Raw genomic sequence first — 12,109 nt, forward strand, 5'->3', positions numbered from 1 at the left:
CAAAGAGCTGGGAAGACTTTGTTTCCTCTGCGCCTCCACCTGTTCTTTCAACATGAAAACAAGCAGAAACAGCCTGGCCGGAGTCAGCTGGAGGCCGCCGCAGGGTCCACCAGCCCGGGGTGGTTTTCCACCGGCAGGAGCTCAGGACGCCGCGTCAGAGAGACGGGTTCACACGCATTAAGAAAGAGGAAGAAGACGATGTGAAGCCAGTTAATGAAGGAAAAAAACCCCTCAAACTGTGCTTTCGCTTAATTTAAAGGTATTTCGCTCAACTCTTTCAAACGCCATAGGGCCCGTCAGATCTGGATATCAACTACAATATATTGATTTGACCACCAGGGGCGCACTTCAGTCTTGTGGCAAATCAGATCGAGACAGATGCAAAAAGATGAACATTCAATATAACTTCTGAAATTATTCAAGTGTTTCTGATCATATTTCAAACCAGACCACTATATTTTTCAGTTCTGGCTGCATGTGGCCTTTGAAGACGTGAAATAGTGGAAAAATAATCCACAGTTGTAAAGCTCATTGTGAAGTGAGGCAAAATATTTATTTATTTATTTTTTTAGAATAGTTCATTAAATGTGAACTTCTTCATGATATATTGATATTTTGTTGCACTGAGACAAAGAAGAGTTTAACAAAGTCACTTTCATCACTTAAATCTAGAGAAAACAGTTGAGGACGCCAGCATCAGGCAGCAGTATTCCAGCGTATCAGTGTCTTCCTTCTCTCCAGCTCAGCATCTTGTTTCCTTGTTGGAGCCGATCGGGGTGTGTGTTCCTCCCTCCGCGAGCGTCGCGTTGAGAAAAGTGCAAAAACCGATACTCCCTGTGATGCCGCGGCGCGGCCTCCGGGGGGGAAACGAACCCCGGATAACCAACTAATCAAGAGTATGGAAACAGGATTCTAGTTCGGAGGGGATTATGGGTAATGATGTTTACACCTCGGGGAAGAGGAGAGACAAAGAAGATCCACCTGAGATCCTGACGGCTTCACAAACACGCCAGCTTCAGCGTTTCAGTAACAACCGATAAAAATAGCGGAGGAGAAACGGCGGCTCATCAAAGACCGGGGTGTGAAGATGACAGCAGTGTGCCGCTGCTCTTGTGGGCCGTATCTTTATTAAATCTTTATTGCGTGTGGAAGGTATCAACAGAGGACACGCGGCGGCGCCGCCAACCACGCGATTCTTATCATCTTTCCTTATCGCTTTTTATTTACAGTCCCTATCTTCCGTCGCTTCCGTTCTTATTTCTGTTTTCTTATGTTTGAGGGACGTGAGCCCGGAGGGCGTCGCCCCGTCGGAGGATATCCGTCTCTCCTGGCAGGTTTACAGGAGCAACAGTGGCTGAGGATGTCCCGGCTCAGGGCGGCAACACGAGCACCGCAGGACGCTCCGACGAGCATCAGAATGCCAAAAAAACTAAATCAACCTCGAGTCCGGCTGCGGCCGAGCGCTTTGCAATGTTCTGGAGTCAAATGTTGGAATATCAGAAGTTTGAGCAAACATCAAACAAAAACAGGAAACACGAACGTCTGGTTTCTCATTTAAATTTAGCATTTATGAAGAACCGTCTTCCTCGAATAACATCCAGATTATAGAACATCTTTCTCCCTTTAACATCCAGATTATCCAACACTCAGATTATAATCTTGATGCAACTCCAACCCTTAAAACATCCATGACTGATTACGAATTTTTATTACCTAAAATATTAAAGTTCAGAAGAAAAAAAATGCTTTAACATAAACAGTTTTCCATATCTATACCAGTGAGTAACATAAGAAATCAAAAAAACTTTGCAGCAGATCAAACACCTAAATCAAAAATAAGTATGATCGTAAAGACCATCCAGTCCTCTGGTTTCCTAAAAGTTTACGTGTCCCTGTGGAGATGCTGGAGTTGTTGCTTTAGCGCCACAGGCCTCGCCAACCGATCCTCCGGCGTGGCTGCACTGGCGTGGGGTGTGTCGCGCTGTAAGACTCATACTGCGAGCGCTCACTTGAAATGGTAGCGACCGTCCCGGTCTGGGCCCGAACCATCTGTCAAAGCAGCGGGACTGTCGGGAGCGTCTGGAGCGGCGGTGGCTGCAGCGTTAGCAGAGCCGGAGCCAGTTTCATGTCACTTCAAATACACACCTAGTCTACAGAAAACCCCGCCGGGGGCGGCGCGCACCGCGAGAGCTGGCCACGCCACGCACAGAGAGTTTACATAACCGGGGGAAGAGGAAGAGAAAAAAATGCCATCAGTCATGCTCACACACACACACACACACACACACAAAATGACAGCAAATGAAAAGGAAGCAGTTTAATAACATCCTCACACACATAAATGGATATTCATTCATTCATGGACACATAATCACACCTCTGCACCAAACCTCCCACCTCGCACACACTCACACGCGCACGCACACACTCACACACACACACTCACACACACACAGAGGAGGTTGCTGTGACAAGGGAATGATTCTCCTTTTGACACAGACAATCCTTCTGAAGACAAAAGAGGAGTCATACACCGACACACTGCAGCCCTCAGAGGAGAACACACACACTGGTATTACCACGCACGCACGCACGCACGCACGCACGCACGCACGCACGCACGCACGCACGCACGCACGCACGCACGCACGCACACACACACACACACACACACACACACACACACAGTCTTGTATTTCTATCCTTGTGGGGACCATCCATTGACTCCCATTCATGTCTAGCCCCTAACCCTGACCCTTACCCTAACCCTAACCCACACCACAACAAAGCCTAACCCTAAAGAAATGTTTTTGCACTTTTACTTTTTTCAGTAACAACAACATGGTCAAGAAAACACTGTTTCTCCTACTTAGGACCGGAAAAAGGTCCCCACAAGGCACGTCGTTCCACGTTTTGCTATCCTTGTGGGGACATTTGGCCCCGACAAGGATAGAAATACGAGAACACACACACACACACACACACACACACACACACACACACACACAAGCGCCTGTTGCAATGACAGTGCCACCCCCTGTGGTGATTTAAAAACTGGCCTATGCTATCATCTGTGTGTGTGTGTGTGTGTGTGTGTGTGAAGTCCAACTCTCACATTAGAGAAGCTACAGGGAACAAAAGACAAAAGGAGCCCTGGAGGAAGAGGAGGGAGAGGAGGAGGAGAGGAGGAAGAGGAGGCAGCTGATACTTGTCAAGCCAGTGAATCATCTTCTGGAGGTCTGTTTACACAGCAAAGCCACTGAAAACAATCTGACTCAAAATGACTCAAAAAGGTGCGAGTTCTTCAGAAACCTCTTGGACTCTGTTGCCTTGTAGACGGAGGAAATACTTCCACTGCGCACGCTCTGCCTATACCAAGTGTCCACAGCATCTTGTTCTCTGCAGCATGTGAGTGTGGTTTCATTAAAAAAAAAAAAAAAAAAAAAAAAAAAAAAAAAAACAATCAACAGCGCCAACTAGTGGCCCAGCACGCCAAAAACATGAAGCTTTTCTGAAATGAAAACACAAAAACGATGCACGATTCGTCTCCTCAATTATGGATAAAAATCATAATCATGATTGTTTTAGTCAGTATTGTAATCACAATTATTTAAATAGCTATATCTTTGAATTTGGAACAGCGTTCATTGATCATGTTTAACACAACGCTCCCCTGTTAAATATATAAAAATGTCCTGTAATGTAGCAGTGAAAAATAAACTGTTGTACTGCACCCAGTCTATTGAAAACGAGAAATAAATAAAATATAATAAGAGATAAAAGCTTCCATAAAGCAGTCCAAAATAACATTTCTCACATCTGAGTGCACTGCCACAGAATTCAACAAAGTTACGCTTTTCCAAGTCTGCCATAGTCATCTGCAGTCAATAAGCTATTTTATCACTCCTGGCACTACAGAGTACTTTCACTGTGAAACATTAGTAATTCTATCTGCCTTGTTTTCAACACGGAAGTCCAGAAAACTGGACTTCACGTTACCCCGGAACCTACATAACAGCATGACAGAAATAGATTTATGATACATAGACCCCACAGTGACTGTTGACGGACATGTTTATCAAGTCTAAATTGTATATATCTATGGTGCCTGCGTGCCGCCACCTTGTGGAAGTAGATGGTGAAGCAGCAGTGAAAGTCTCCGCAGGGTGCGAGCGTCGACTTATGCGTCTCAGAACGGAAACACCAAATGATCGTTTTTTTTCTCGATAACGTGAATTTTGAGATTATTTGGAGCCAAAATCATGATCAGGGTCAAAATTCGATGAATTGAGCAGCACTACTTTTCACTCGAAATGGCCAAAAAGTCACTGATGTCTCCACCTCAGTTTGTGAAATGAAGTCAGATATCACAGTCAAGAAGGGAATCTGAATTTCTTTCCAAGAAAACGTGAAGTGTGCAACTTTACATTGACGACTCCATGACCATTATACTAAACTTTCCATGAAAAAAAATGTCACTTTACTTCAGTAAATTGAGAAACTGAGACGCAGTGCTGAGAATACAAATGACACCAGAGACGCTTTTCGACTTTCTGAACCAGTTCAACAGCTTTCTTGTGTTTTTTCCTGATATATTAGCCATGAAAAGGGCAGAGCAGAGTGAAAAAAACGTGCAGACCAGGGCAGTCGGTGTAAAGTCAGCAGTCTCTCGCCCTCTTTCTCTCTCGCTCTCTATGGTGAACATCAAACACACTGTGGTCTGTTTCATGCTCCCTGCAGCCCATTATGGCTTAATGCTTCAAGGGCCATCTTACTGACTTCAGCATTTTAACAACTTCAGTATATTCACTGGCTCGGCCGACACACGTACACAAATAGAAAGGGCGCTCGCAAACACCCACACACACACGCACACACACACACACACACACACAGACGCATACACAGCAAGCCGAGACAGGAGCCCAGATGCAGGGACTGACACACTTTAAACTGCGGCAGAGTTATGAGCCTGCACACTGTGAGACAGAAACAACTGTTGCTTTTGCTTTAATCTGCCAACAGAAGCGCCGGGGCTTTGTGCCGACATTAACCTTCAAATAAGCTCCTGGCTCTCTTATCTCCAAAGTCAGCTAATGACTTCCATTCATATGTAAGTCAGTGGGATCAATTAGTCAGTCGCCACACGGAGAACAAGACCTGCACTTCAGGGGGGAGACGAGGCGCAGATGAGGCTGAAGTTCACGGGTGGAGGCGCACATTAACGCCGCCCTTCCACACACTGGTTGAGTTTGGTCTCGTTCCCGTTTGAGCACTGGCGACGGAGAGGTTGACCAATCGTTTGAGGGTTTCTGTTTTGTGCCAAATGCACAGTTAATCCGTAATTTACAGCATGTGTGGCCGAGTCAGGGCAGTCCGAGTGATCTGCTGCCATCCTGGACCATCGCTGCGTTTCCATGCATGACATGGAAGAAGCTATGTGGAAGAGATCAAGTAAGACAGGAAGTTCCCACACTGAAAATAAACATCTTATTTCAACAGTTAATTCAACATGAAGTCTTTCCTGTTGACAACTTTCCAGAAATCACAAAAAGAAAAAAGAAGGAGGAATGTCCAAAACTGAAAAATCAACATGTGAAGAGCTGCAGAAAGGTGGACCAAACCGAGGCAGACATCAGGTGTTGGAGATCCATCAAGTGCCAGAATCATAAAGTGTCGCGGTTTGTTTCCTCTGTGCTCTGAGAGGAAAAGTTTTGTAACGCTGAACTAATTCCTTCCACACAAAACCAAGATACCGACCATCATTTTAACACAAACCTCGATGACGCCATTTGTTTAATAAGAACCACAACTTTTCATGTCTAGAGCAAACTGATAGCGCAAAAGGACGAGGGTCGCCGCTCAGAGCGGGCCGGCCGGAGCGCCCGGAGGGTCTTCGGCTCACGGCAGCGGGTGGTGGATATCCAGATACTGTGCAAGCATTTCCACCGAGATTAAGAGCTTAAACACACATAAACGGTTCCATGGTGTGAAGCAACACACACACCCATGCTCTCTGAACCCAGAGCGTGTGTGTGTGTGTGTGTGTGTGTGTGCATCTGAATTAATCCGCGTGGCACATGTCCAGTGCTCCCTGGATTCTTAAGACCGCGCCTCTCGTGTGCCGTTTCGGTGTTGATTTACCAGCCTCGTCCCAGTCAGCTGCGCTCGCCGCCGCCGGTGTTTCCCCTCCTCCGCTTAACCTCTGGCTGGGAAGAGGTGCGCAGGGAAGCAAACACACTGGCAGCCATTATCTTATCATTACCCCGAGTCAAAGAGGTGAAAGAGCCGCCCGGGGAGCTTCTCTCCTCAACGTGTGAAAACCCGACCGCTGTTTTCTGCTACAATGCCGCCTTTATGCGATTCAAGACCGACTGGTAAATTCTGGGTCAAGCTGCTGAGTTTGAAACGTTCCCATGCTTCTTATGGACATAATAAGAACGCTATGGAGTATCGGCACTGGCAACTGGTAGTGCTTGCCCTTTAAAAAAAAAATAAAAAATACTGGTATTGTTGCATCCCTACTTCTAACAATACTGATCAGCACATTTAACCAGTGTTCAGTCAACAGCCCCACTGTATCATTAACCAAACACTGGTTAGAGATGACACTTCCCAGCAAGTCTGGAGCAACCGGCAATCAGCAGCAACACGCATCCAGCAATGGGAACGCTCCATCCCCGAGCCGAACGCCGCCGGCCGCCGGCAGACGTCTTTCTGGATTGCCGTGACATTGAGAACGTAACCAGCTGCTTCCAGAGAGAGCCCGGCGCCTCTTTCTCTGAGAGAGATGAAGAATGTCATCCAGCGAAAGACAAAAAGATAAGTCATCAAGACTGTAATGACGGGGTGGGGCGGGGGGGGGGCAGACGGATGAGGACTGGAAGAATCAATCATCCGTTTTCAGTAAACACACACATATACACACACACACACACACACAAAGTGGGTTTCCAAAAGTGATTACATGTCACAGAGTTAACAAAGCATCCTCACACCCATTTCAAAAGCAGCACTCGGTTTACTTTATCCCTTCTCGACTTGTTTTTCGTTCTGAAGGGCTCAGCTCACGGCGCTCCCATGGTCCGCTAAACAACTCCGCCATAACAAACGGCTCGCCCCGAACGTTCCTCCACACGGCCGTCCCTCCGGGGCAGATTACTCAAGAGGAGGGGAGACTTCTGCGAGCCGTTACACCAGGCGGATTAATAGGAAAGCGGTTATCTCAAATTCACCAATAAACCGAGGATGTTTAGACAAAGGCCGTGACGTTAGGCGGACTGGATGCAGAGACACCCTGGTCCCCGTCCAGATTCTCCTGGACTTGGTAGTTCCTCGGTGTGATCGAGTCTTCTCCTAACAGCCTCCAGTTCAGCCTGACCTCAGTTAAAGGTTCATGGGTTTAATCTCTCTGTTTTGTGTCTGAAGGCTGAGTTTTTCTTTAATAAACTGCGATTCGGCCGTGAAAAGGGTTTGAAAGTGCTCCGACCGGACATCAATTTGAGAGCGGGGCGAGCTCGTCCCTCCTCGCCGTCCCGGCCTGAACGTGGGTGATGAACACAGCCCGTGACCTTGAGTGGAGCGCGGCCAATACGTTAGTTTGATCAAGCCCCGGCGGTGTCACAGCTGGAAATAACCTCTGCAAATGTCAGAGATCATCCACAACATTCAGGCGGCTCATAAATTGGACTCATAAATTAAATCTCTCATATTTCACTGTGTTTAATATGCCAGACGGGAGCAGATGAAGGATTATTTATGTCAGGGAGCCCGGAGACAGGGACACCGGGAAAATGACTGCCAGCATCCAAAGCCACATTTCTCCATCCTTCTCCGTCTTCGGAAGTCTATCTGTCTCTGCTCGTTCTTCACCTCTCTTTTATCATCACCCCCTCTCCTTTATTTTCTGTCTTACTGAGAATGCACCGACCCCAAACTTAACTAAGCTGCACATCATTGATTGAACCAAGAGGGATCGGCGGTGTCGGTGCAAGACGGATCTGCTCTTTAAAGCTTTATGGATCGCAGATATTTGGAAGGGACGGGGATCTGGAAGAGACTACAGCTGATGTTAATCCTGTCCAATGATTTATTTACGGTGGTCAATCAAGTGAATTGGAAGTGTCTGCTCGCCACGTGGCGCTCAGTCCTGTAACAGATGATGGATGGAGGGATGATGTGACAGGAGCAGTTCTACCGCGTTACCGTCCGAACCCTAAAACTTTTAAAGGTCTCTGTGCTTTGAAATTAATGTCCTCCTCTATATGTTCACCTCAGAAAACAATGAAATGCATCGATCCAGGGTGATCACAGAGTCCTGCTCACCATTACTGGAACTCATTATTCATCTTTTGCATGATACATTCAATATCAATATCAATGTCAATCCAGAAACAATAAGGATCTTTTAATTTGACAAATAAATATTATTTGACGTGTAGTCGTCTAGAAGCTTCCTGAACTGCTCAGCTGGTATTTTCTCCCACTCTTCCTTTGCCATTTGTTCAAGATCTTCAGCATTTACGGGATTTTTCCCCCCAAAATAGAGATTCCAGCTCAACCCAAAGATTTTCAATCAGATTGAAATCATTTTCCCTGCATGATTTTTGGTGTCTCCTCTGGGTCTTTGTCTTGCTGAAGGACTCATGATCTTCAACTGAAACCAGGTTTGTTTTTTTTTTTATGTAAGAAATATAATTTTGTTCACCATTTCTTTCAACAAAAATCATCTTTCAGACAAATTGGGACTGAAATATTATTTCTGTTAAATGTGTATTTTTTTCCACGTTGTCTTTTCAATACTGTATGAAATTAAACTTCTTGTTCCTGATTTGGGTGCAGCAACTGACTGTTGGCAGAAAATGAGGTATCTTTAGTTTAAAACTAACCAAGTAATAGAATTTTAAAACAAATCTCACAAAACAAACTATGAAAATCTCTCCGCAGACGATCAAAAGGCTAATTGCAATATCTGCAGATTGGTTGTTTTGGCCGTTATTTTCCGACCTCAGCGAGCCAAAACGCTGCCACACCTCTGATTTGAAATCGCCTGAGGCCACTAGAGCTTCGCCGTCATCTACACCGAACGTCTGCGTGACGTAGGACGTCGAACACGTTTATCAAGAGGAGAAGCGCTCAAAAGCGAGATTGCTCCCTCTGCTGTTTGCTTCATTTTACACTCCGTCGATGTAATTAGTCGACTTTTTAACTGTCTTAACATCTCGACTGGGTATAGGACATTTTACTCCAATATCTCTGGATAATTCTCTGATTTTATGCTTCCTGTCATATGGTCAATGCAGCCCTCCAGTATGATGGTTCCTCCACCGTGCCAGCAGTGCCAATAAAGGTGAGCAGGTGTTTAAAATTTTGTGACGAGGCTTGATTTTTGCAGCCACACTGCAGTGTGTAGCAGCCCAAAGCCACCCGGAAAACTGTTTTTTTTTTTCTGCTGCTGCTGCTCGAAGCATCCTGAATGTGTGACCTTTTGGGAAAACACTGCAGAAGTCGCTCTTTCATATCTCACAGCCAGTCGACCAACATCTGCAGGCTTCACACAGTTTATCTACTGTCATCCCAGAGCATCACAGTCTGCGGGAAATGGGGAAAAAACGCCTGATTCAGAGTTCCTCTGAGTGACTTTTTAAAGAAAAGGTTATCAGACTGAGAGGGGAAAAAAAACAACTTGGTATTAGAGTAAAACCCAAATAAACATCCAGGACATCTGCACACACTTCTTGGTGGTAAAAGGATCTAGTGGGATTACTTTAATTCTATTTCATGCTCTATATATTTTCAGAATAACCTCATCATCTTTACAGTTTCAGCACAATGAAATAATCAAATCCATTCACAGAGAAGCAACTGTGTGAGCATGCATTAGTCCCAGTCTCATGTCTTGTCCATGCATGTAAGACACTGTAACTGTAGACGCTGGAGTCGCAGTAAACTGTGTGTGTGTGTGTGTGTGTGTGTGTGTGTGTGTGTGTGTGTGTGTGTGTGTGTGTGTGTGTGTGTGTGTGTGTGTGTGTGTGTGTGTGTGTGCGCTCCTGAAAGCACCGCACTGAATTCCAAGGGAGGCAAACATGTAATCATCTGCAGTGCAAAGGGGCTTGTGACTGTCTGACATCAGACCATGAATGACACACTGAGCAACACATCATATTTGCTTGGTTACAGCACACGACGCACGGTCAAGTGACTGTCTGGCAATTTATTAAGGCTTGGCAATTCAACCCTACCACATACACACACACACACACACACACACACACACACACACACACACACACACACACACACACACACACACACACACACACACACACACACAGACAGTGACAGGACAGCATGGAGAAGGGGAAAAGTTAAGAAGCGTCTGATGAAGGTTTTCCGCAAAATTCCACATTTGTGGGGACTTTCTCACAGTTTTGATCAGAAATCAAAACCCCGGATCAGCAGGGGCATGTCTGTGCTGTCCTAATATCTTTTCAAAGCGGTGATTCATCTTGAGAAATAGCCCAGAGGAGGAGGTCTGCTCTTATGCATCACCATGTGACATGAAATGAGTGAGACAACAGGTTTCAGAGGTGGAAACACGGACGGCTCCTCTGCTCTGTCTCACAGCCAAACGGGCTTTAAAAACTCCACATTTACAGTTTCAGAACCTGCAGTCAGCCGCTTAATGGGGACATGTCAGACATGTCAAAAGATGCAACTTGTATAGACATCAATGGGAAGATTTAGAAATAAAAAAAAAATATTCATTGTAAGATTCATTAAAACAAAGAGTCCACAGAGAGAGAAGTGTTGACCTTAGAGAGAGAATAGCTTACCTGATATTTCGGACTGGGGGACTCCATCCAGCGCGAATCCTTTCCCGAAGTAAAACTGCCTGATATCCGAACAACTCCGCGCTTTGCTGTTCCATTTGTCTGCGGAGGCTGGAGCCCACAGGGAGCCCAGCGCCAGGGCTGCTACGAGGATGAAGGAATCCATTCCGGGACGACCGCCGGCTGGGGCAAGTGCAAATCAGACGAGCAGGAGACCAAGTCTCGCACTTAGCAGGAGACTCCCAGATACTGTAAAACAGGGTTAGTCTGCGCCGCTGTGCGTAAAATATCCTCCTCCTCCTCCCCTTCCTCTCTCTCTCTCCCTCTCTCTCTCTCCTCTGTCCTTTCAGCGCGAGCGCAGCGCAGAGGTCCCGTCCCTTCCCTCTCCTGACAGACAGGACAAGGAGCTTTAATATCTCTCACAAATTATTATCTTCTCATGCGGGACACCCAACAAGAACACAAAAAAAAAGAAGAAGAAAAAAAAGCGCAGCGCTGCTTCTCGCGCGTCCACAGCTTGGCGTTTGGCGCACCTATACGGGGGAGAAGCAGAGAGAGATGGAGGAATTAGGTTACGCGTTTGCAGCTGAAATATTTTAAGTCATGTCAGAAAATAGCCCCTGCAGCCCTGCGTGTGTTGACTCACGCCTGCCGGAGGGGTCCGGGAGCGGGAGGCGCTCAGAGGACGAGACGCCGCGGCTTCTCTGGACGGAGCGATGGCAGCGCTGCCACTCCGAGGAATGAGAGGGAGGGAGGCGGGGAGACAGAGAGAGAAAGAGGGAGAATCAGAGAGAGGGAGTGAGGTGGCGAGCTCATCTTTGCTATTCCCGTTTTATTTTGTGCCATCTGTTTTTACGCACGTGTCAGAATATCCTGCAGATTCGGGTCACTTTTAGAAACTGGGCGGTTTTCTGGCTTCCAGGTGAGGAATGCGCCATCCTGACAGCTTGATCACCCCGGACCAGGTGTCCCAGGTGGAGAGTGGGCGTGTCCTCCGGCCCAGGTAGCCACGCACGGCGCGGGTCAGTCCTGTCTGCGCTGTCTCCACTGCGAGGAGACAAATCACTCCTCAAGGTGCAATTAATCCGCCAACAAGCCGATACCTGCCAGGTGCTGCTGCCAGGTTACCTGTCACCTGCTGAATGTCGTTATAACCTTTAGTTTCTGCTCAGAGAAAACACGTTCCGCCTCAGTGTGAGAAAGTTTTGCGCCTTGGTTTCAGGCTACAGAGATGAAGGCATTTCTCCATTCTCCGGATCAGGAGGAGGTTCTCCTAT

At 46.7% G+C, this 12,109-nt stretch overlaps 1 protein-coding gene across 2 annotated transcripts in view; it reads right to left on the reverse strand.

Annotated features, from left to right (window-relative positions):
• LOC115405099 (glypican-1-like) overlaps positions 1-12,109 on the reverse strand; it is a 75,014-nt gene that overhangs the window by 49,293 nt on the left and 13,612 nt on the right. The window contains exon 3 of one of the 2 annotated variants that reach the window (XM_030114559.1): positions 10,836-11,163. In XM_030114559.1, coding sequence (XP_029970419.1) covers positions 10,836-10,998 — 163 coding nt within the window. In that variant the 5' untranslated portion in view covers positions 10,999-11,163. Of the gene's footprint in view, positions 1-10,835; positions 11,360-12,109 lie in introns of those variants that run through there. The other variant, XM_030114558.1, reaches the window with a different exon arrangement.

This window comes from Salarias fasciatus, chromosome 18, assembly GCF_902148845.1.
Source record: "Salarias fasciatus chromosome 18, fSalaFa1.1, whole genome shotgun sequence".
NCBI lineage: Eukaryota > Metazoa > Chordata > Actinopteri > Blenniiformes > Blenniidae > Salarias > Salarias fasciatus.